Below are 21,717 nucleotides of genomic sequence, written 5' to 3'. Positions count from 1 at the left end.
AAAACACACCTGAGCACTCACGTACATTCGCCGAGACACTAAAATCCGGAAAAGGATCTTGGTCATTGGGACTAATTAGCCCTCCAGAATATTCCTCCAGCATTTTCAAGACCTCTTCAGTCAACAGAGACCTCCATTCCACAAGGAACTGCGTGACTACACGGACTGACCTCATCTTTATGTGTCCAGCAACTGCCACCGCGTTCCCAAACTCCGGTCCTGCTAAGGTCAGTAGGTCCCCCAGAGTGACGACTCCAGCCCTGCGGAACCCCTCCGTAAGCGCAGGAAACGACTTCCTTTGAGATACATCTAAAATGGAACCATTTATGATTGGCTCCTGCAGCAGCCAGTAGAGAGAACTTGAGCATTGTACTCTCTGCACTATTAAAAGTCCCCACACTTTAAAAACATTACGGTAAAAAAAAAACAGAAAGTTTCCTGATGTCCATCTTTTTGGGGTCCATCCAGAAAAGAGGTTTATGTAAATCCAGCCCTTCAAGTGTCCGTAAAATGGCACATGCCCAGTCAGCAGCATTACTAGCGTCTGTGTGGGTTTCCTGAGCAAAGATTACATCAATTTTCTTTTGCTTCACCGTTTCAAATAACAAATCTTTTATTTCTTTCCCTTGCTCCATTTAAATTCAATGAAGTGATTCGAAACTCCCTCATTAAAAAGGGGGGAAAAATAATAGATTTACGTACATGATGTCTAGGACTGACTATCACCATCATTATTGTCTAACATTACATTGACTTTTGTAAGGATTTTCTTTAGACGGTATCCCTCCTGATTAGTGAAACCCCCTTCTGCCATAAACCCACGTGGTTTTTTTTTATTTTTTTTTTTTAAATGAACTGTTCCACATCCAGAAAAAACTCGTCTATCCTCACATTCCTAGCATTTTTAGTCTTCCTCAGAAAAACCTTGATGTCATCCACACTATATTCATAGCTCGAAAAGCCACTTAGATTTACACTACATGTAGTACTACAGTCAGACGCTTTGCTCTCGCTCTCTACCTCCCCAGAATTCAGCTCCTCTGCAACATCTTAGCCTGTGCATGAGGACGATTTCTCCGTCTCTTTCTCTGGGGCACTTTGAACACATTCTCTTCTGTATCCATATGAGAGCTATCATCCACAACTTCATCAACAAGGGACAGATCCACACTATCTAGTGACAGTACTGTCCTGTGTACCTTTATCACCTAAATCCGGCTCAGTCTCAGTTTCTCTTCTTCACCTGGTTGAACACCCTGGTGAGAGGGGCCAGCTTCAGGTGTCTCCACCTGAGAAGGTGCTGCTGCGCCCTCTCCCGGTGTGTGGGCCCCATCCACTCCAACGCCCTCTCCAGCAGTAACCTCGTTACCAGCGGCCGCGTTAGCATTATCATTTTCGGGATTTACCTGTTTTTCAGGACAGGCCCTCACCAGATGACCAGATAAACCGCACCCAAAACACTTCATTGTAGTAGTAGTGGCATAGATGACATAATTAAAATCCTCCACCTTTACATTCAGTGTCAGATCCAGCTCATTATTGTCCTTCAGAACCATGTACACAAACCGTCTAAAAGACACGATATGTTTTACACGAGGGGATTTACTTGTAATCGCGATCTTCTTGATCTGGGAGACCAGTTTACCATAGCGGGATAGAGTTTGGGACAGAAACTAGTTCTTAATAAAAGGAGGAACATTCGACAGGATGAATTTTTTAGACGGTGTTGAGAAAGGAAGCACTAAGTGGAACACACCATCAATCACAACTCCACTGTCCACCATGTCGTTTGCTAACTCCACCGTTTTCAGAAACAGCACGACGGCACTATTCATCCGGGCCGCAGACAGAATGTTGTCGTATCCTACACTCTCCCCCACGGCCAGACTAACCTCCTCAACGCTAGCGGTAGTGGCTACTTTAATAGCATGCCACCGTGTGAGAGAATCATTTCCCGGTACCTGGGGCAGCCATGTTTCCCAAAACACGGAAACAGCCGCCCAGGCTAGCGAGAACCACACACGCACACACAACAAACAATAGTAATTTAAACTCTCTCAGACAAAGACCTAAAGGAAATCGTATTTCTTAAGAAAAAATAGATAGAAAAATGAACAAGCGAACTTGGAGCAGCGGCCTCGGCCACGCACCGCACACACTCACTCACTTCCGCTCCGACTCCGCCCACTCACTCAGTCCATGCGCACACGAGAGAGAGAGAGAGAGAGAGAGAGAGAGAGAGAGAGAAGAAAAGAGAGGAACGACTGTGTATAGTTGCTATAATGTAAATGAGAACAGGAACTAGTTTATTTACCATGGAGACATACTGTTAAAGGAAAATGATCAGCTTTGGGGTGGTAACAGTAATCCTGCTTCATCACACCACCCTGTTGTGGATTATTTTCCAATAAAAGTGTTTTATTACTCATATCCTACTAACTAATTATCAGAATACAGTCCTAAAGTCCATGAGCTGTCATGTAGGTGTAGTAACTGCACATAAAACCTGATTTTATTCCCTTCAGTGTGTGAGCTGGATGAAAATTATCTGCTGCCATCTAGTGGTCATAATGAACTTTATATGTTCTCCAGCTGTGAGAAGGATAAAACTTTATTATTATTATTATTATTATTATTATTTTACAACTGACATACAAATTCAAAACAATAAAGAAAATAAGTAAAACAAATATTCTTTATTGGACATGGACAAAAAGCACAAACTCAACAACAGGGCAGCATTTTGGTGTGATTTATGTTTTAGAGAAGAGGAGGAGTTGTACAGTGATTTCCAGTGGAATGAAAGATAAGGGAGTATGAGAATTAAAAAAAAATATACATTGTCTTTGGAAGTTATGTTCAGTTTCAAAAGCTATGACTTTGTGTGTGTGTGTTGACTATAAAAAAGAATTTCTGTACTGAGAAAAAAATGGAAATGTTTACTTGAAGCTCACCTATAATGGAAGTATAAGGGCGGTTGTTGAATCTAGTCAATAAACTTGATTAAACACAATTTAACAAAAAATAATTTATACTTAAAAAATCCGGCAGGCGGGTCGGACAAACCTAACGTAAAAACAGTGGTTTGAATCGCACCTTGGCTAAAAATAGATTTTAAAAAAACCTTGTTTTTAATGTCAAATCCATAAAAATATGATAAACATATTAAACCAATAAAAGTCATTTCCTAAGAGATTTATTTCTTTACAGTGAGCAAAATATAAAAAAATGATAATTAATAAACCATTATTGATGGGGACATTGTCATTAGTAGTTCCTATTTCAGATGAAAACACCACACAACATTTTGATGTTTTGATCATGTTTTAGTTTATTTTTTATTGCATTGTAGGTTACATATTGTAATTATGTAACCTTTTTAAAAGAGGCCTTGCCAACATTTACTATTTTGATACACTTTCAGTGTGTGAAATTCACAGTTTCTCAAAATTAAAATAACTTTCTAAATAATAAATGCAGAGTGTGTTATAGTAAGTTATTGAAAATGTATTGCAAATAAGGACTAAGTTTTAAAACATTTACAAATACAAGCAAGATAAAACATTTACAAATACAAGCAAGATAAAACATTTACAAATACACCAGAAAAATACAAAGTCTGTACACAATACCACAATATGAGAGAGAGAGAGAGAGAGAGAGAGAGAGAGAGAGAGAGAGAGAGAGAGAGAGAGAGAGAGAAACACAGAACAAACAGAGATTCATGGACAACAGTATTACACAGTAAATGTTTGTGGCTTTGTAACTATTTACCAAAATCCAACCTTGTGCTTGGCTTGGAATCAGACGTGCCATACACAGACCTTAAATACTGTGTTTCACAACAGAGTTATTTTCTCTTCAACAATCCACCTCTGCCCCTCAGCCTCATAGAATGGGGACTGCTGAAACTCTGCCCATGTCATCTCTGCATTCATTCCCTGTGCCTGATACAGGGAGAGCATTTTAGCAGGACATGTATTTGCCTGCCACTCCAGGGAAACCAGTGTAGATATGAGGGATATTGGGTCCTTGTTTTTGTGGCTCGTGGCAGAACCTGCACAGATGACCAGAGGATGGTCCACTAATGATTTCCTCTTGCCTCTCTCTTCAATCACCCTCTTCCTCTCTGTTCCCCTCTGCTTAGAGGCCTCCAGCTCCCGCTGAAAGAAGGGAGTGTCTGTAAAATCTTCAAATGGCATCCTGGGGTTGGTCAGGCCCTCTGCAGAGTATGCCTCAAAGACTTTCCTGGAGCAGTAGAAGTATTTAACATCACCAGCCTGATAAAAGAAATGCACCGAGGAGCCATCACCCAGGTAACGAGACTTTGGCTGACCACAAGCCAAACAGGATCTAATTGGTTGTTTTGGTGTCTGCTGCTGCTGTTGTTGCAGGGCTGCCTGCTGCTCCAGGATGTCTTTAACCATCTTATCAATCTGCTGCCTGTGTCAGAGGGACATCTTCAGGAACACCATTTGCAGGTGGATTGAACGGAGCGGGTGGCTGTATCATTCCTGACCACATCTTCTCTTTGAGGTGTTGACTTGTCTTACAAAGAATGATTGTCTTTAATCCTTCTTGCCTCTTCAGATGGGTACCGATGTAAATGACCTGATGGGCCTCTCCTGAAGGACACTTCAGGAAAAAATATTTTTTTCTTCATGCTGATAGCCTGAGTATTACCCATAGATATGAACATTTGACATAAATAAATATATAAAAGCATATACATATAGTTATGCATAATGTTTTGTAAAGTTAAAATATGGTAATTGATTTTTTTTAAATGACTTCACAGGTTTCATGTTAGAGTAAAAGATCAATGACCCAACATTTAATTATACAACTATGGAAAAGATACACATCTACTCTAATATACCTAATCTAATTGTGATCTGCTCACTTGTTACCAGAAGACCTTATTTTACTGCGTGTTTGACTAAACGTATAATAATGACATACATACATACATACATACAGTTACAAACCATTCAAATTATATTCACAATATATCGATTTTTCTTTTGAGTAAAAAAACGACAACAAAAAAAAAAACAAAACAAAACAAACAAAAAAAAAAAACACTTTACCTGCCGCCTTATTGCGCTTTTTTTCCAGGTAAAATGACGAATGTTACCCTAACCCTAATCTGATGTCTGGGGGAAAAAAGAAACAAAAAGAGATGAAAGCCGAAAAAATAAAGCCGATAAGGTATTAACTGGTTGCTAGGCAGCGGAGGAAATTAAAAACGTACGTCTTCAAAACAACAAAACCCAAGCCTCGGAACAGCGCCAAGGAATCAACATGTGGCCAAAAATATATTGCATCCGTAGGGATATGAACTAGCATTAAGAATGAAGTGGAAAAGTTCAGGAAAGTTAAGCAGAACTATTTTCAGTAATAATCGCTGACCCAGTGGTGAGAAATCATAAATGCATTAGCTAACCGAATCAGCAAGTAAAATCTCTAGTGTGCTGCCCAGTCCCATGGTTTGGTTGCCTGGAAATCTAATTAACTAGGCTAAAAGATGATAGTTTTAGCTAACTTAATGTAATAATGTAGCTGTGTAAAGTGTTCATTCGGTAAGATTTCTTAAAATTTCTCAAGACTATGTCTCAGTTAATTAGTTAAAGCTGAATAAGATTTGAATCCCCCCCCAACAGAATTAGCATGCTAACTAGAGTTAGTGTTAGCAAGTGTTGTCATGGATAATAAAATAACTAATTAATATCTTTATTATCCAGACATTTCACCAAGTATTTGCATTAAAACGTAACAAAAATAAAAAGTAACAGTGTCGTGATGATAATTTGAGAAATGATAAGAGCATGGCTGGTGTTCTGTAGTTTCAGATGTAAATGATTTGGTGATCAGTCGGTTGAGATTTGGGAGGGGGATGAACATGAAATCCGGCACAAATTGGACTTTATAATCCTTATCAGGGAATTTGCTGCCAGGACAAATAAGAAAGAAAATCTCCTAAAAAGGTAAGAGCATGCTTTGGTGTGGATGATGTTGTTTAATCCGCTATTAATATATGGTCATTTATTCATGGGTTGAATGTGTAAGTTTGTCTATTGTTTCAACACCAGTCAAGTTTATCTATTAGTATCTGTCCATCAGTAAAACCTAGCAGTGGTCTGATCTCCATGTTCAGAGTCACATCCTGTTTGGATTGAATTGAATAGCACTGAACATTACAGGCGTTTTGCTGGAATCCATTGTCGCGTTACCTAGGCAACAGAACGCTGGTTGTGACGTCACAGTCAGTAGAACATGCTTCTGTTCCAGAAAATTATTCAGAGGCTCAGTTTTCACTGAAGTTCACACCGACAAGCTGTATCAGACGTGTTAAGGTGAAGGTGTGTTTGTGTTTTCTGTTATTGTGTTTTCTGTTAGTGTTCCCTTTCAAAGGAAACTTTGACGTTGCGTTTAGCATAACACTATGGGAGCGCCTCTCGCGCGCAACTGGCATCTGAAGCTTGTGTAAAATCGTGCCTGTCTATAGGCCTGCCATGGTCATGTGACATGGCAATTAAGCGCGTCGTGTGATATAAATATGGCACCTGTGAACTGTGACATCAGCCTTTATTATTATGTTCAGCGAAAGACTGCATGTCAGTTGTTTGTGTATAGGAGAGAAAAAAAAAAAGATGCTTCATTTCCTCGCTATCCTTTCTCAAAATCTCAGAACTTTTTAATCCCTTTAAAAAAAAAAAAAAAAAAAAAAAAAAAGAGAGAAGAAAAAAAAGGAATGAGCTATGATCAGCTCAGTTAATGCCTTTAAACGGAAAATGCAACTTCTGTCCTCAAAGGTGCAGCGCCATGATTTTGGGAACTTCCAAAACCTCGGGTCAGAGCTGGAGACGCAGCGGAAAGCTTCTGCGGAATTTAACATTGCACGCCACACAGAGCAGATTGACAGCTGTCGCCCAGAGTTTGATAAACGCTTTCAAGACTTTGCTTTACTGGAGTCAGTCACTACATTAATGTGCTACCCATTTAGGGACAATGTTGAGGTTGATTCACTCGCATCAAAAATTGCAAAGCTGTTTCACCTGAACAAACGGAGGATAAGGATAAGGGCTCATGCAGTTATGCAAGGTACATGAACATATTTTATGTACGTATGTGTGTGTATATATATTTTTTAGTGTAGGTAGATCTGAGTGGTCATGTTAAAAGTAGCTCGCAAGTCAAAAGTGTGGGCATTCCTGGCCTAGACAGTTTATGTCTGCTGCTAGTAGCACCTTATTGGCCAGCTCAAATATGGTTGTCAGACATAATATCCCTGCTAGATGGCACTCCTTGGGAGATTCGCATCCACAGGGATCCACTGTAGACCCAGTGAACTGCACCATAGCTACAGTCCTGGAGTTCTTACAAGAACATTTCTCAGTGGGGTGGGCTCCTTCTACAATCAGGGTTTACATGGCCACCATTTCGGCCAGCCACACCCCTGTTGATGGAGCCTCTGTAGGGCAACATCTTCTAACTTCGAGGTTTATGTGTGGTGTCAGGCAGCTGAGGCCCATCTGCAGGCCACGCATAATTTCCTGGGCCCTTTCTGTGGTCCTGGAAGGTCTGTCAGGGGCTCCATTTGAGCCCTTAGAGTCAGCCTCTGAGAAGCTTCTGGCTCTAAAGGTAGCTCTTCTGCTGGCCCTGACATCTCTCAAGCAAGTAGGAGATCTACAAGCTCTCTCTGTTGGCCGTTCCTGCCTTGACTTTGCCCCTGAAGCCTATGCCGGATTATATTCCTAAGGTGCCTACATCGGCTGCCCACCCTGCGGTGTTGCAAGCTTTCTGCCCTCCTCCATTCCCCACACCAGAACAATGCACCTGCTGTGTCCGGTAATGGCACTCTGTACTTACGTCCACCGCTCCAGCCAGTGCGCAAGTCGGAGCAGCTGCTGGTCTGCTTTGGTGGTGACAGTAGAGGTGATGCTGTGTCAAAGCAGCGCATCTCTAATTGGATAGTGGAAACAATCTCTATTGCTTATGAGGTGCGCGGTTATGCTTCGCCTCTGGGCATAAGGGCTCATTCCAGTTGGGCGGTCACCTCCGCGAAGTCTGTGTCCAAAGGGTTATCCTTACAGGATGTGTGTGCTGCTGCAGGGTGGTCTACGCCACACACATTCATTCATTATAACAGCTTGGATATTCATTCACGCTGGGCTCAGGTGTCTTGCAGTGACCCTTGGGCTTGGGTCTTTTTGACCAGGCCGTACCCTCAGTATGACAGAGTGGGTATTCTCGTTCCCATAGTGTTATGCTAAACGCAATGTTGGAGTTTCCTTTGAAAGGGAACATCTGGGTTACGCATGTTCCCTTCTCAGGGAACAGGGTTACGAGATGTTGCGTAGCTTTGTCATACCAGGGTAGCCCTGTGAATTGTGTCTTCACTTCAGACAATAGAGGCTGATGGCGTGGTTCACAGGTGCCATATTTCTATCACGCGATGCGCTTAATTTCTACGTCACCTGTTTTCTGTTATTGTGTTTACCGAGCCGTTATTGTGGTTTCCGATCCGTTATTGTGTTTACTGTTATTGTATTTTCTATTATTGTTATTGGTAGTTACATACCAAATCTACTATACACTTTGACAAACTATGATTATAGATAGAAATGTAAACACATCATCTCAGGCACAAAATTGAATAGGTTTGTAATCCTGTAACTGTCCCTATTGTTTATGACACTTCCTGATTTTTGGAGTCATCAGCACATAGGGTGAAATTCTCACCCAGAGTAAATGCAAATTTAATCAGTGAAACCACTGAACATTGACTTAATGGCTGACTAATTAGGGCTGGGCTGTGGGTGTGACTGTAGGCATGACTGTGGGCTGGGCTCTCACTGTGAGAGTGAATTACATGTGTACAGTATCTCACAGAAGTGAGTACACCCCTCACATTTTTGTAAATATTTGATTATATCTTTTCATGTGACAACACTGAAGAAATGACACTTTGCTACAATGTAAAGTAGTGAGTGTACAGCTTGTGTAACAGTGTAAATTTGCTGTACCCTCAAAATAACTCAACACACAGCCATTAATGTCTAAACCGCTGGCAACAAAAGTGAGTACACCCCTAAGTGAAAATGGCCAAATTGGGCCAAAGTGTAAATATTTTGTGTTTCCACCATTATTTTCCAGCACTGCCTTAACCCTCTTGGGCATGGAGTTCACCAGAGCTTCACAGGTTTCACTGGAGTCCTCTTCCACTCCTCCATGACCACATCACGGAGCTGGTGGATGTTAGAGACCTTGTGCTCCTCCACCATCCATTTGAGGATGCCCCACAGATGTTCAATAGGGTTTAGGTCTGGAGACATGCTTGGCCAGTCAATCACCTTCACCCTCAGCTTCTTTAGCAAGGCAGGGGTCGTCTTGGAGGTGTGTTTGGGGTCGTTATCATGCTGGAATACTGTCCTGCGGCCCAGTCTCCGAAGGGAGGGGATCATGCTCTGCTTCAGTATGTCACAGTACATGTTGGCATTCATGGTTCCCTCAATGAACTGTAGCTCCCCAGTGCCGGCAGCACTCATGCAGCCCCAGACCATGACACTCCCACCACCATGCTTGACTGTAGGCAAGACACACTTGTCTTTGTACTCCTCACCTGGTTGCCGTCACACACGCTTGACACCATCTGAACCAAATAAGTTTATCTTGGTCTCATCAGACCACAGGACAGGGTTCCAGTAACCCATGTCCTTAGTCTGCTTGTCTTCAGCAAACTGTTTGCGGGCTTTCTTGTGCATCATCTTTAGAAGAAGCTTCCTTCTGGGACGACAGCCATGCAGACCAATTTGATGCAGTGTGCGGCATATGGTCTGAACACTGACCCCCCCCAACCCCTTCATCCTCTGCAGCAATGCTGGCAGCACTCATGCGTCTATTTCCCAAACACAACCTCTGGATATGATGCTGAGCACGTACACTCAACTTCTTTGGTCGACCATGGCGAGGCCTGTTCTGAGTGGAGCCTGTCCTGTTAAACCGCTGTATGGTCTTGGCCACCGTGCTGCAGCTCAGTGTCAGGGTCTTGGCAATCTTCTTATAGCCTAGGCCATCTTTATGTAGAGCAATTATTCTTTTTTTCAGATCCTCAAAGAGTTCTTTGCCGTGAGGTGCCATGTTGAACTTCCAGTGACCAGAATGAGGGACTGAGAGCAACGACACCAAATTTAACACACCTGCTCCCCATTCACACCTGAGACCTTGTAACACTAACCAGTCACATGACACCGGGGAGGGAAAATGGCTAATTGGGCCCCAATTTGGACATTTTCACTTCGGGGTACACTCACTTTTGTTTCCACCGGTTTAGACATTAATGGCTGTGTGTTGAGTTATTTTGAGGGGACAGCAAATTTACACTGTTACACAAGCTGTACACTCACTACTTTACATTGTAGCAAAGTGTCATTTCTTCAGTATTGTCACATGAAAAGATATAATCAGATATTTACAAAAATGAGGGGTGTACTCACTTTTGTGAGATACTGTATATAGGATGAGAACGCCATCCACTTGTTACTCAAATTCTTTTTCAGCAGAAGGGCTGTCCATCGTCACTGAAGACTTTTGAGTTTGCTCCTCATATAGAAGACACTTCACTCTGTTTTGTTCATATTCTTATTCTGCTCCTGCATTTGCTTGATTTTTTTGCTTGGTGATTATAACATCGTGTCCTTAACTGCATTTTGTGTTACTGGTGTTTTCTTCCTTGTTTCCTTAGTCGTGTTTTTCAACATTGTCCTTCCTGCATCTTCCTGATAGATCTGCTTTACTGAGTAATGGATCCCATTCCGTAAGTGAAGATACATTTTCATTAGTCTACTTGCAACTGTAGAAAATATTGACTCTAAAAATCCTCCCTTCTATGTACTTTTTAATTAAAACCCTTTTAATGTGTACTAAGGCTTGGAAAAACTTTTCTCTGAATAATATTTCAATGAAGTGTCTTTTTTTTTTAATTTCCAGTAAACTCAAAAGGAACTACCTTCTCTGTCCTGTCTGCAAGAAGACCTGGGATTGCCTGTCAGTGCATCTGCACAGAGTCTGCATGAAGACAGATCCTGAAGAAGCCATTGAAGCAGCAGTGGAGCGGGCAACGGCGGAAATGCGTGTGCTTCTGTCAAAAGGCAGGGTGTTTAAGTACGACCGGCTGGGTCAGATTTTGGGCTCTGCTGACCCAATGGGCAGGTTGGTGGAAAATCTTTTCAGTCTTTTGAAAACTTCTGGTCTCCTTCTGTCTGAAATGTATTTACAGGCAATCTAAACTTTGCTTTCTTGGTTTTTGAAAGGATGATTGAGGAACTGGAGAGTCGCTTTTTGGTGGTGACCGGTGTGCCCCCACCACTACCTACTACCACTGCAAGGGCAGAGCCTTCCTCCTCCAGAGCCACACAGCCAACAGGGTTGGACAGTGAACAGTCAGAGAGCTCCTCTGTCAGTGGTGGCAAAAGCAGTTTTGAGACCTTTCAATGGTGAGAATCTCAGTTTTAATAGCTTTACTGATTGTGTTTCTTTTGAATAATTGTCAGACATATGCAGTTTTATAACCACTTTCTTCATTGCAGTAACCCTGGTGTGCAGTGGACCAACCCGGTAAGAAAGCTAATGGCAGAGAAGGGGCTTTACAAGAAGCACTCTATCGACCATGCATTGCTGAAGGGTTTTTTTTCATTTTTGTGGAAAGACCTTCAAAATGAGAACCCTAAACAGGAGGCGAGTACAAAACATTTGAATAAAAACATTTTAGAGTTGATTAAAAGTTTGATATCCAAGAAAAATGTTTTCACAATGCAAAATAGTCATGATGACAAGGTTATCTAATGTGTCCTTTTTTTCAGGTTGAAAACGTTGCACGTTTTCTGTGTTACATGGACCCTCAGGCACCATCCCTGGAATTTGTCAGGGACAGGGAGAAGACTCAGCAGTTTTTCAGGGAGCTGACTGATGCGGGGCTTTCAAAGCAGACTCAACTTATCTACATGAAAAACCTGAAAAGGCTGATAGAATTTGGTGTTTTCTTTTTCATATTAAAACTTGCACACACAAGAACTTAAATGTGCTTGAATACATGTACATACTTCTTACTTGTGCTTTCTATACAGATTCCTCACCTACCAGACGATCAACACCAACCTAAGGCATGATGACAGGGAACTCCATACAGACTGTAGGGAGTTCATAGACTACCTTGGACTACTGCAGAAGAGCTGCAGTAAGAAAGTGAGCAAGGAGATTACACAAAAAAGGTAAGTTTATTTTTTGCACCCATTTGACTGAATTACACCACATATGTGAGCAATGTGACAAATATTATGATTTGTTAATATGTTTGATCTTTTTCATAGGCATGAGAGGTTGACAACAGATGCTGAACTGACAACGCATGACTGCACAGCTGTGCTCAGGGCCGCCAAAGGAGACTTCCTGGCCATCAATCGGAAGCTGCTCTCAGTGAAACTGTTGACCACTGACGAGTGCTTGGATTATATGTACTATCTCCAGGCACTGGTCATACTGAAGCACCTCCAACGACCAGGCGTGGTGAGGCACATGACTGTGAGTACTATTGTTTTTCCTCTCTTTTTTTCCCTAAAATTTTATAGTGAGTCATCTGATGTTTTTGCTATTAACAAAATTGTGTGTAGGTTCCCGAGTGGCTGAACAAGAAGACCACTACGTCGGGATACACAGTTGTGGGTGTCAAGGAGCACAAGACGAGTGCTCAACAAGTGGCCACATTTGCCCTTTCTCAGGAGGAGAATACTGTAAGTTGTAAATAAATTTCCTGTCAGAAACAGGATGCATTAATTTATGTTAATGTTATTAATGAATGAACATAATTACTTAATGTTTTCCTCTGCCAACAGTGGTTTGAGCTGTACTACACATGTGTGCGGCCACAACTCAAGTCCTGCATCAGGAAGCGGAAAAGGGAAGATATGGATGAGACTGAAGAGAGATTCTTTATCTCATCCACGAGTGGAAGAATATACAATCCCTCCAATGACCTCCAACGGCTGCACATAAAGTAAGCTGACCATGGTTCATTTCCCATACAATATGTACGGCATCTGAGGTCTGAGGGTAGATGTGTCTTATATTAAAAAAAAACAAAACAAAATTAATATACTGTTTCAACTTGCACTTTAGGTATGGCATCAAACCATGGGTGAACAGCCAGAGTTCACGCCGGGCCTTCGAGACAGCCACCAAGAGTCTGACTGACATAGAGAAGTCACTGGTGGCTGACTACCTGACACATTCGACTGCTACAGCAGAGAAACATTACCGCATGAAGCAGGCGGACAACGCAGTGAGGGCTAGTCAGCTCCTGGATTTTCTGGCTGGTCAGTCAAGGTAAGCATGTTTTATATTTGTCGACACAATTAATACAATCCACAATTTGTAAACAAATATTACACACTTTGAACCCTAGTCTTATACTCTTCTCCATATGAAATATTAATTTTTTTTATTTAGCACTGATCCTTCAGAAGGGGAATCCAGCCGCGCTGCCCGTAGCATTGCTCGCGGTGCTGCCCAGCAGAAAGCAGGCATGACAGATCTGCAAATAGATTTTGAGGCAGCGTACAGCCGGCTTGTCGAACAGCACCCGGTGACCCTGGAGGATGAGCCGCCAGATAAGACTCTGCGTGCTGAAATCTCAGCTAGCTTTCAACGGAAGCTGTACGAGCGATGGTTGAAGGCACAGATGAAACTGCGCAAGCAGCATATTCACTGTAAGTATTTTTTAAAACTATATTTAAAAAGATATTTTCCAAGTAACATGCTATGTTCAAAGTTATCAAGTATAGTCTTAACTAACAAAATCTTTCCATGTTTTCTTGACAGCGCACTTTGGCCCTCGTCTACCCAGTGAGGAGGAGGTCAGCAAGTGGATCTCTGGTCGGGGATGGAGGATCAACATACCCAAGGCAGCCCAGTTCATTAAAGAATGGAAGCCCCCTGGATCCGTGAACACAGCAATGGATGCTATACAGATCCGGACACTCACCAGGACCCAAAAGTGGAAAGGACTTCTTGTGACGGAAATTGAAGGGAAGGGCAAGGGTGTCATTGCAACGCGAAGTTTTCTGGCTGGTGAGGTGGTGTGTGACTACCACGGGCAGGTCGTCACAGCCTCAGAAGGACACAGCACTCACAGCACTGTGAGTGCGGAGGACGGTGTACGCATGTTTTTTTTCGAAAACATGAATGGACAGTCTATGTGCATTGATGCACATTCGCCTTGCTGCGAGTGCCATCCGAACCAACAGACTTTTGGGCGGCTGATCAATCACTCAAGGAAACGTTGTAATCTGAGGCCCAGAGCATACACACGTCAAAACGGGGAGGAAAAGAACACAATTATTTTCCTGGCCACAAGAGACATTGGGGTCAATGAAGAACTGTTTTTTTATTATGGTGAAGAAAGAAAATCGTTTATAGGAAAGGGTTTAGATCTCCATTGGGTGTAAATGTGTGCAAATACTCACCTGTAAATAAATTGTGTATGTGCATGAGTGTATAAATAAAATGATTTGAAATGCATTCTGTATTTTACAAGTTGCATTTCACAAGACGTTTTCCCTGTAAAGATGTGCTCAAAGTTTATCTTGGTCATTCCATGACTTTCACCCATACAAGTTATTATCTGTCTGTATCTTTCACATAGCACACCTCATTCCTTCTCTGACCAATCCAGACCCATCCCCAGCACAAGGGCCAAGTCAGTAGTTATATCATACACTTTGTCAAACTGTCAAAGTGTTGTGTGTGTGTGTGATAATTTATGACCCTCTGTGCTTCCCTGACTGACAGGTCTGTAGGGGTGGTGAGGGGGGTAACCCTATGGAGTTTATCAGCTGGTCAATCTGGCTCCTTTGTGTCTGGGGGTGTTGTGGAGAGGTGTGTGTTGGGGGGAATAGTCCCCCTCCCAAAAAACAGTGTTTATGTTAATGAGTTTGGTTTTTGGTGGGGTGAAATACGTCTGAAAAGAAATAATGTTTTTAATATGGGGATGTGTTTGTGTTACTTTGTGGCGTTATTTCGTTTGTGTAAACATACTGTTAGAAAAGCACAATGTTTGAATGTGTACATATGAGTAGAATATTTGTTTTGTGAAATAAATGAAAACGATTGTTGACTATGTTTTTAGGGATCCCGGTTTACCTTTGAATAAAAAGTTTAGGAGTTAAAGCGTCTTTTAAAAAAAAAAAAAAAAAAAAAAAAAAAAAATCTGTTTAAAATAATTGTTTGTATTACATACATTCTAAACACAAACCTTTAGGATGTAAAAATGGTTAAAAGAGCTGTTTAAAAAGAATAGCGCATATTACATGACTTCTAAACAAAGATCCTTACGAGGTAAAAATGTTAAAGTGCTGGTTAAAAGATGTTTAAACTAGGAGAAGTTTTTTTCCAGAGATGTCTTCCAGTCGCTGTGTTAAGCAGTAATGAAGTTAAACAGACGCCTCACTCTCGCTAAACCCCGCCCACACATACGTGTTTTCAGACACGCCTCCCCCCCATACACGTGTTTTCATCATAGCCAGTACATTCTGTCAAAATGTCAATCACGGTGGTAGAACTAGAGGGTTAATTTATGGCCTTGTCCTTGTCAGGCCTGCTTTTCTCTAAGAGTGCTTAATTTATGGCCCTTTGTTTCTTCCTGACCAAAGAGTTTTTTTTATGACCAGGGGGGTCGTGGTGTGATCCTACAGATTGTTTATGATAATGAGTGTCTGTGGGGGTGTTAATGGGTTTTTAAATAGCTTGTTAAGACATTATGGTTAAACACAGAAGAGAGTCTGCAACTAACTGCTACAATGGCTACACCGAGAACTCCTAATATCTCTAGAAGGCGGTTCTGCATCACGCCTATAAGAGGCTCTGATGAAAAGATTGAGGAGCTAACTTTTGCTCCAAGAAAAAAACACTATTAGTTTGTCAAAAATTCTTCGTGTGGGTGATGAGGTTGTAAAGGAGCTGTCATTTAACCCCGAGCAGGGCGTTACCAACTCCGGAGATCCTCTCTTAAGACCGCCCTCATGCTGTGATGATTAAAACGGGGTGGCCTGTGTCACAGTTAAACACATATTACGAAGATGTCTCAATATTCTACATACGCCAGCTACAGCAACACCCTGGAGACAGCGCCGGCTCTGCCTGACAATGCGACAACGCTAGAATCCACTCCGCAAACATACGACAACAAGTGGTTGGATAATTTCTGCAAGGAATTAGGATATCACAACCTAAGTTTCCTCACAACTCCGTACGGAATCAGCGGCTCTTTAACTGGCGCCTCTGCCTACATCGGTGTTGATGACACAGACGGCTGTATTCGATCTGACGCATTCAAGATTATAAAGTTGTGGTCCTTCTGGAGCATGTTATCAATAAAAAACTGAAAGATCTCTGTTTGGGGTGCGAAGTGGATCATCCGAGTCAGCTTAGACACTCTTGTCTCTTCGAACCTGACGTGTATTTCTTTGACAAATACTCTGATGAACTATCACGTGATCTGCTCAAGCTTGAGCTTAAACATTCCATCGCTCAAGCCTTTAGTCGGTTTGGTTTGAGGGTTAACCCTCAGAGAATTCAAGGATTGGTGGATGCCGTTCTACACGAGCTGCGGGACGAAGTGTACATCGTGCAAAGGCTTAACAACGTCAGAGAGAAACTTGTGGATGTCAGCAGCGAGCAGATCATCTACGACGCCGTGGACAGCTGGAAAGGGGTCACACCAACCGTTTGAGATGGGGAATGTTTGCAGCACTACAGGATTAGCAAAGAGTCTGCTTAAACGCCGTATTAGGTGCGAGATGTCCAGTCTGTTGTACAAATGCCTTACGGACTGTGTTGGTGTATCCGTAGTTGTAAACGGATGTGATGTTGACCCGAGACGTCTAACAAATCTCGTGAATCAGATGTGTCTTGTGCGAGGTACGGTGTGTGATTGGACTGCTTTGGTACATGTGTGTATTAACGCATGTGAACCGATTTTGGTTTCTATCACAAAAATACTAGATCTTGTAACTGAATGTGGCAGACGTATTAGAATTGCAGACATTATATGTATGTGTACATATGTGTATGATGTGTGTGAAATTCTGCTGTCGAGAAATTACCAGACAGATGTCTGAAATAATCAACGCATTTATAGCGTATGTGGTTGACAAAAACACTGATGTGTATAAAATTCCTACACTCCCTCAAATGATGTTGTATGATAACGTTTATGATCTTTTACTGAAATAAATACCAAGACGTTTAAGACCATCTGTGTTATTCTTTTGTGATTGTTAAAGTGTCGACATGTCAGGAGACATGACAGCAGACCTGAAAAAAGTCTATTACACACCTTCAAATGCGGGGTCTTTTGGTGGTTAAAAAACGTTTAAAAGACGGTGTTTTAAAGGAAACAGGGGTTCGTTTAACAGATAAACAAGTTTCGGATTGGCTTGCCGGCGAGGATGCTTACACGTTACGCAGAACTGCACCGCTAAAATACAAAAGAAATCGCGTTTTGTTTATGGTATTGATATGCAGTTTCAGGCAGATCTGGTCGATATGTCTGCATACGCCAAGGAAAACGACAACGTTCAACGTTGACGTGCATAGACATGTTTAGTAAATATGCGTGGACTCGGGTTTTAAAAAACAAATCGGTGTCGAGGTGTCTAAAGCTTTCCAATCTATACTGGATGAGGGCAGGGTGCCCCGTAAACTACAGACAGATAATGGGAAAGAATTTTTTAATAAACATTTTCAAAGCATGACAAAGAAAGTACAACATACAACATTTTGCAACAGCCACCGATTTAAAAGCGTGCATCGTCGAGCGGTTTAATAGGACCTTAAAAGGGCAGATGTGGAGATATTTAACTGCTACAAACTCCAAATGCTATATCGATATTCTACAAGACATCACGGACGGATACAATGCCAGCTATCACAGGAGCATTAAGATAAGACCTACTGATGTGGCCAAAGAAAATGAATCTGCTGTGTATAAAAACCTATATGGATCTAAAGACGGCCCTGGCGTAACCCCTAAATTTAAATATAAAGTTGGCGACATTGTTAGAATTTCTAAAGTAAGAGGTCCGTTCACAAAAGGTTATAAAGAAAACTATACACACGAGTTTTTCACTATAACAGAATGCATATCACACGAATGTTCCATCTATAGATTGTGTGATTATGACGGCGATGTCATTGATGGTGTTTTTTATGAAGAGGAATTAGAAAAAAATATTTGTGAACAAAAACCAAACATTTAAAGTGGAAAAAAATTTAGACAAGAAGAAACAAGGTCGAAAAACAATGGTTTTGGTTAGATGGCTCGGGTGGCCCTCAAAATTCGCATCGTGGATCGACCAGAAAGAATTGGTCGATGTACAGAACCCCATAAAAACAGACGAAACCTCGTAGATGGCACACATTCATGTTAAAAACCAACCATGACTGCGGGTGGTTTTTATGTAACGCTTCCCTGTAATGCCTCAAGGACCGTTTATCTGGAAACTATGGTGAAACAACGAAGACTGAGAATCGGGTCACCGAATATAATATTGAAGGCAGTATATCAAACGCATCTTACAGGTTAAAGACTGGATATTATGACAACGTCGTTTTTTTGATCAGGGAGATCAACGCGACTCTGACACCACGGCGAGTCTCGGCTATGACCATATTAAAAATTAATTTTTTCCTCAAAGACCCTCCGAAGACATCGCTGACATTTTATGGAAAAGTGGCCAATATTTTAGGATTAAAACCGGGAGTTGCTATTGAAACAACGGACCACGCTGTTGAAAGATCTGGCATGACTTATGCGCCTTTTCAGGCTGACATTAATGCGGGGTTTTACAGTATGTATATTTATACCGATATCATAGAATACCAGATCGTGGGGGATTTCTACATGCCTACTGAGATATGCTGAGATATGTACATATGGAGGGAGAGAACCACAAGAATGTTAGTGTTAGATACGACACCCCACACTACGTATCGGTTAATAAATCGTCCGTCAGTGAGATAACCATACAGGTGAAAGACGATCAAGATCGAGACGTGCGCTTCAGTTACGGGAAGGTGTGTGCCAAGCTGCATTTTAGGCCTGTGAAACAATTTGTTTAAAAAAAAATAATCATAAGGTCATATTTCAACAATCACCACACAGACCCTCTGCGTTATGTCCAATATTACCAGAATCAAGCTGGGAATGGGCTCCCCGGTTATGCAGGGGGCGGAGTTATGTATGGAGCCGGGTTAGGGGGTGTGTTTAGAGGTCTCTTTAGAATGGCCATTCCTTTGCTAAAACGCGGTTTTAGCATAGCCAAACCACATCTTAAATCAGCAGCAAAAAACATACTAAGCGATGTTGTTAGCAATACATTATCGCATACGTTTAATAATAATAACAACAACAATAATAACATTCAAGATGGATCCGGACTAATGGTGATGACTCGCAGAAGAGCATTTAAACCGCCAGGGGCTTGGAGGAGTGGCCAAACGACGAAGAAAAGAAGACATAACACCATGAAATCGTCAGTTGTAAAACGCAAGCACAAGAAGACGCCAACCAGCTCTACAGCAAAAAGACCAAAGACCTGTGTTAAAGCAATACTTTAGACCATGTCTTTACTACACAATATGTCAGAAGAATGTTTAAAAACCGAGCTGGACCTATTCACAGTACCATTAACACAAACCGTTATTGAAAAAAAAATACGTATATAGAAGTACCACCATTGTCAGCAATATCAGAAACATTGCCTCTGGAGTTTTTTTATAGCGGGGACTGGAGAGGATGTAGACCTAAACTGCACCCTGGTTTTTTTTTGCGTCTCAAAATCACTAACTCGGACGGCACAGACATAGCAGACGGAGCTCCTGTGGGACTTTTTAACTATGCCGGATCTACAATATTTTCACAAGTGGACGTGTCGCTTGGAGACAATCTCATATCACAAAGTTCCAACACATATCCTTATCGATGCATAATAGAGTGTCTCACCAATTATGGTAAAGACGCCCTTGAAACGCTGTTCTCAGCGGCGCTCTTTTACAAAGACACTGCCGGTCACATGGACGTAACGAGGTTTGACCAAACGAGCTGCGTTTACCAACGCCAGCAACATTGTTGAACTACTGGCCCCCATTCACAGTGACATATTCTTTCAAGAAAAACTAATGCTTAATGGCATGGACATTAAAATTCGCATGACGAGGGCAAAAGATGAATTCTGTTTGATGAGGAGCGACGCTGTGGCCTATAAACTAATCATCAGCTTCACTGTTTGTGAAAAAAGTGTCGGTATCACCAGGTGTGAGATTGGGGCACGCGCAAGCATTGCTCTCAACGCCAGCCAAATACCCCATCGACAGGGTGTGTGTGAAAAACTTCTCAATCCCTGTAGGCTCACGTGTTTGTAATTAAGAAAACTTGTTCTTAGGAACTCTACCAAAATCCGTTGTTCTGGCTATGGTTGATAATGACGCGTTTACAGGCTCGTATAATAAAAATCCATTCGCCTTTAAAAACTATGACCGAGAATTTTTGGCAGTTTATCTGGACGGCCAACAGCACCCCGCTAAACCTCTGCAGCCTGAATATGGCTCTGTGGTACGCGAATTTTACCAGTTAGCGCTGGCTTCTGGAAAGCATCTTAAAAAAAATCAACCTCTAGCTATTGATAGGGAGGATTTTCTGCATGGGTATACCCTTTATGCGTCTAATCTCACGCCGGACGAAGACTGCAGTCAACACGTCACATATCAAGTCTGGGAACATTAGGCTAGAAGCATGTTTTAGACAGCCTCTACCCCGAACGACTCAACTTAATCGTTTATGCCATATTTGACAGCATCATCGAAGTGTCAAATCGCAGACAGATCCTGGTTGATTACTATTAATAGGCAGAATGGACACCATCCAGCTTAGGGCTACAATGGATAAGATCTCATGTAATACACATTTTCTCGGCGTACTACCGTGTGACCACCTACCAAAAGCCCCCTTAAGAAAATTACCATCCATGGTGATAATCAACACGCATCCTTCAGGACTCCCGGGTGAACACTAGCTAGACATCTACATAAACGCGGTCGGCATGGGTTGTTTTTTTGACAGCTTTGGTAATAAACCAGATGACAATCGTTTTCCACAGAATATCAAAAACTTTCTAAACCGAAATTCTAGAGTGACTCAACATTCAGCAGTACAAGTCCAAGATTTTTCGGCAGAGACCTGCGGGCAGCATTGTGTGTTTTTTCTCTATCACATGGTGAAGGGGCATGATTATGACCGTGTGTTGAAGATGTATACTGGCAATTTTATTAAAAATGACAAGATGGTGTCAGCATTTATGAAAAAAACTAAAACTAAAAAAAGGTCTTTGTAATGAAAATGTTTTCAAATGTATTCGTTGTGTTCAGACAGGTGAAATGTTTGTCTAACACTAGATATTTTCAATAAAAACAAAGAAAAGAGATTTCTTCTTTTTTGACTATTATTATTATTATTATCAACATTATTATTATCAACATTATTATTATTATTATTATTATTATTATTATCATTATCATCATCATCATCATCATCATTATTATACAAACACCACATACAGCGATACAGATAACAAAATCATAAACAATAGAAAACTCATGGATTAA

At 41.6% G+C, this 21,717-nt stretch overlaps 2 protein-coding genes across 2 annotated transcripts; both read left to right on the top strand.

Annotated features, from left to right (window-relative positions):
• The first annotated feature begins 6,326 nt into the window (after window positions 1–6,326).
• Window positions 6,327–12,497, top strand: LOC124627515 (uncharacterized). The gene is made up of 8 exons (XM_047153758.2): window positions 6,327–6,362; window positions 10,748–10,819; window positions 10,993–11,214; window positions 11,316–11,498; window positions 11,592–11,739; window positions 11,865–12,022; window positions 12,129–12,272; window positions 12,422–12,497. The coding sequence occupies exons 2-8, from the start codon at window positions 10,806–10,808 to the stop codon at window positions 12,495–12,497; spliced, it is 945 nt and encodes a 314-aa protein (XP_047009714.1). The 5' UTR covers window positions 6,327–6,362; window positions 10,748–10,805.
• On the top strand, window positions 11,873–15,466 carry LOC108261300 (uncharacterized). Its single transcript, XM_047153757.2, has 7 exons — window positions 11,873–12,272; window positions 12,372–12,582; window positions 12,672–12,791; window positions 12,894–13,054; window positions 13,177–13,383; window positions 13,507–13,766; window positions 13,879–15,466. Exons 2-7 carry the CDS (start codon window positions 12,514–12,516, stop codon window positions 14,502–14,504), a joined length of 1,443 nt encoding a protein of 480 aa, XP_047009713.1. The 5' UTR covers window positions 11,873–12,272; window positions 12,372–12,513; the 3' UTR covers window positions 14,505–15,466.
• Window positions 15,467–21,717: the final 6,251 nt, after the last annotated feature.

The sequence above is a fragment of the Ictalurus punctatus genome, chromosome 24 (genome assembly GCF_001660625.3).
Source record: "Ictalurus punctatus breed USDA103 chromosome 24, Coco_2.0, whole genome shotgun sequence".
In the NCBI taxonomy this organism is placed as follows: Eukaryota; Metazoa; Chordata; class Actinopteri; order Siluriformes; family Ictaluridae; genus Ictalurus; species Ictalurus punctatus.
Note: the sequence above shows the minus strand (reverse complement) of the source record. Positions and strands in the feature narration are given on the sequence as shown.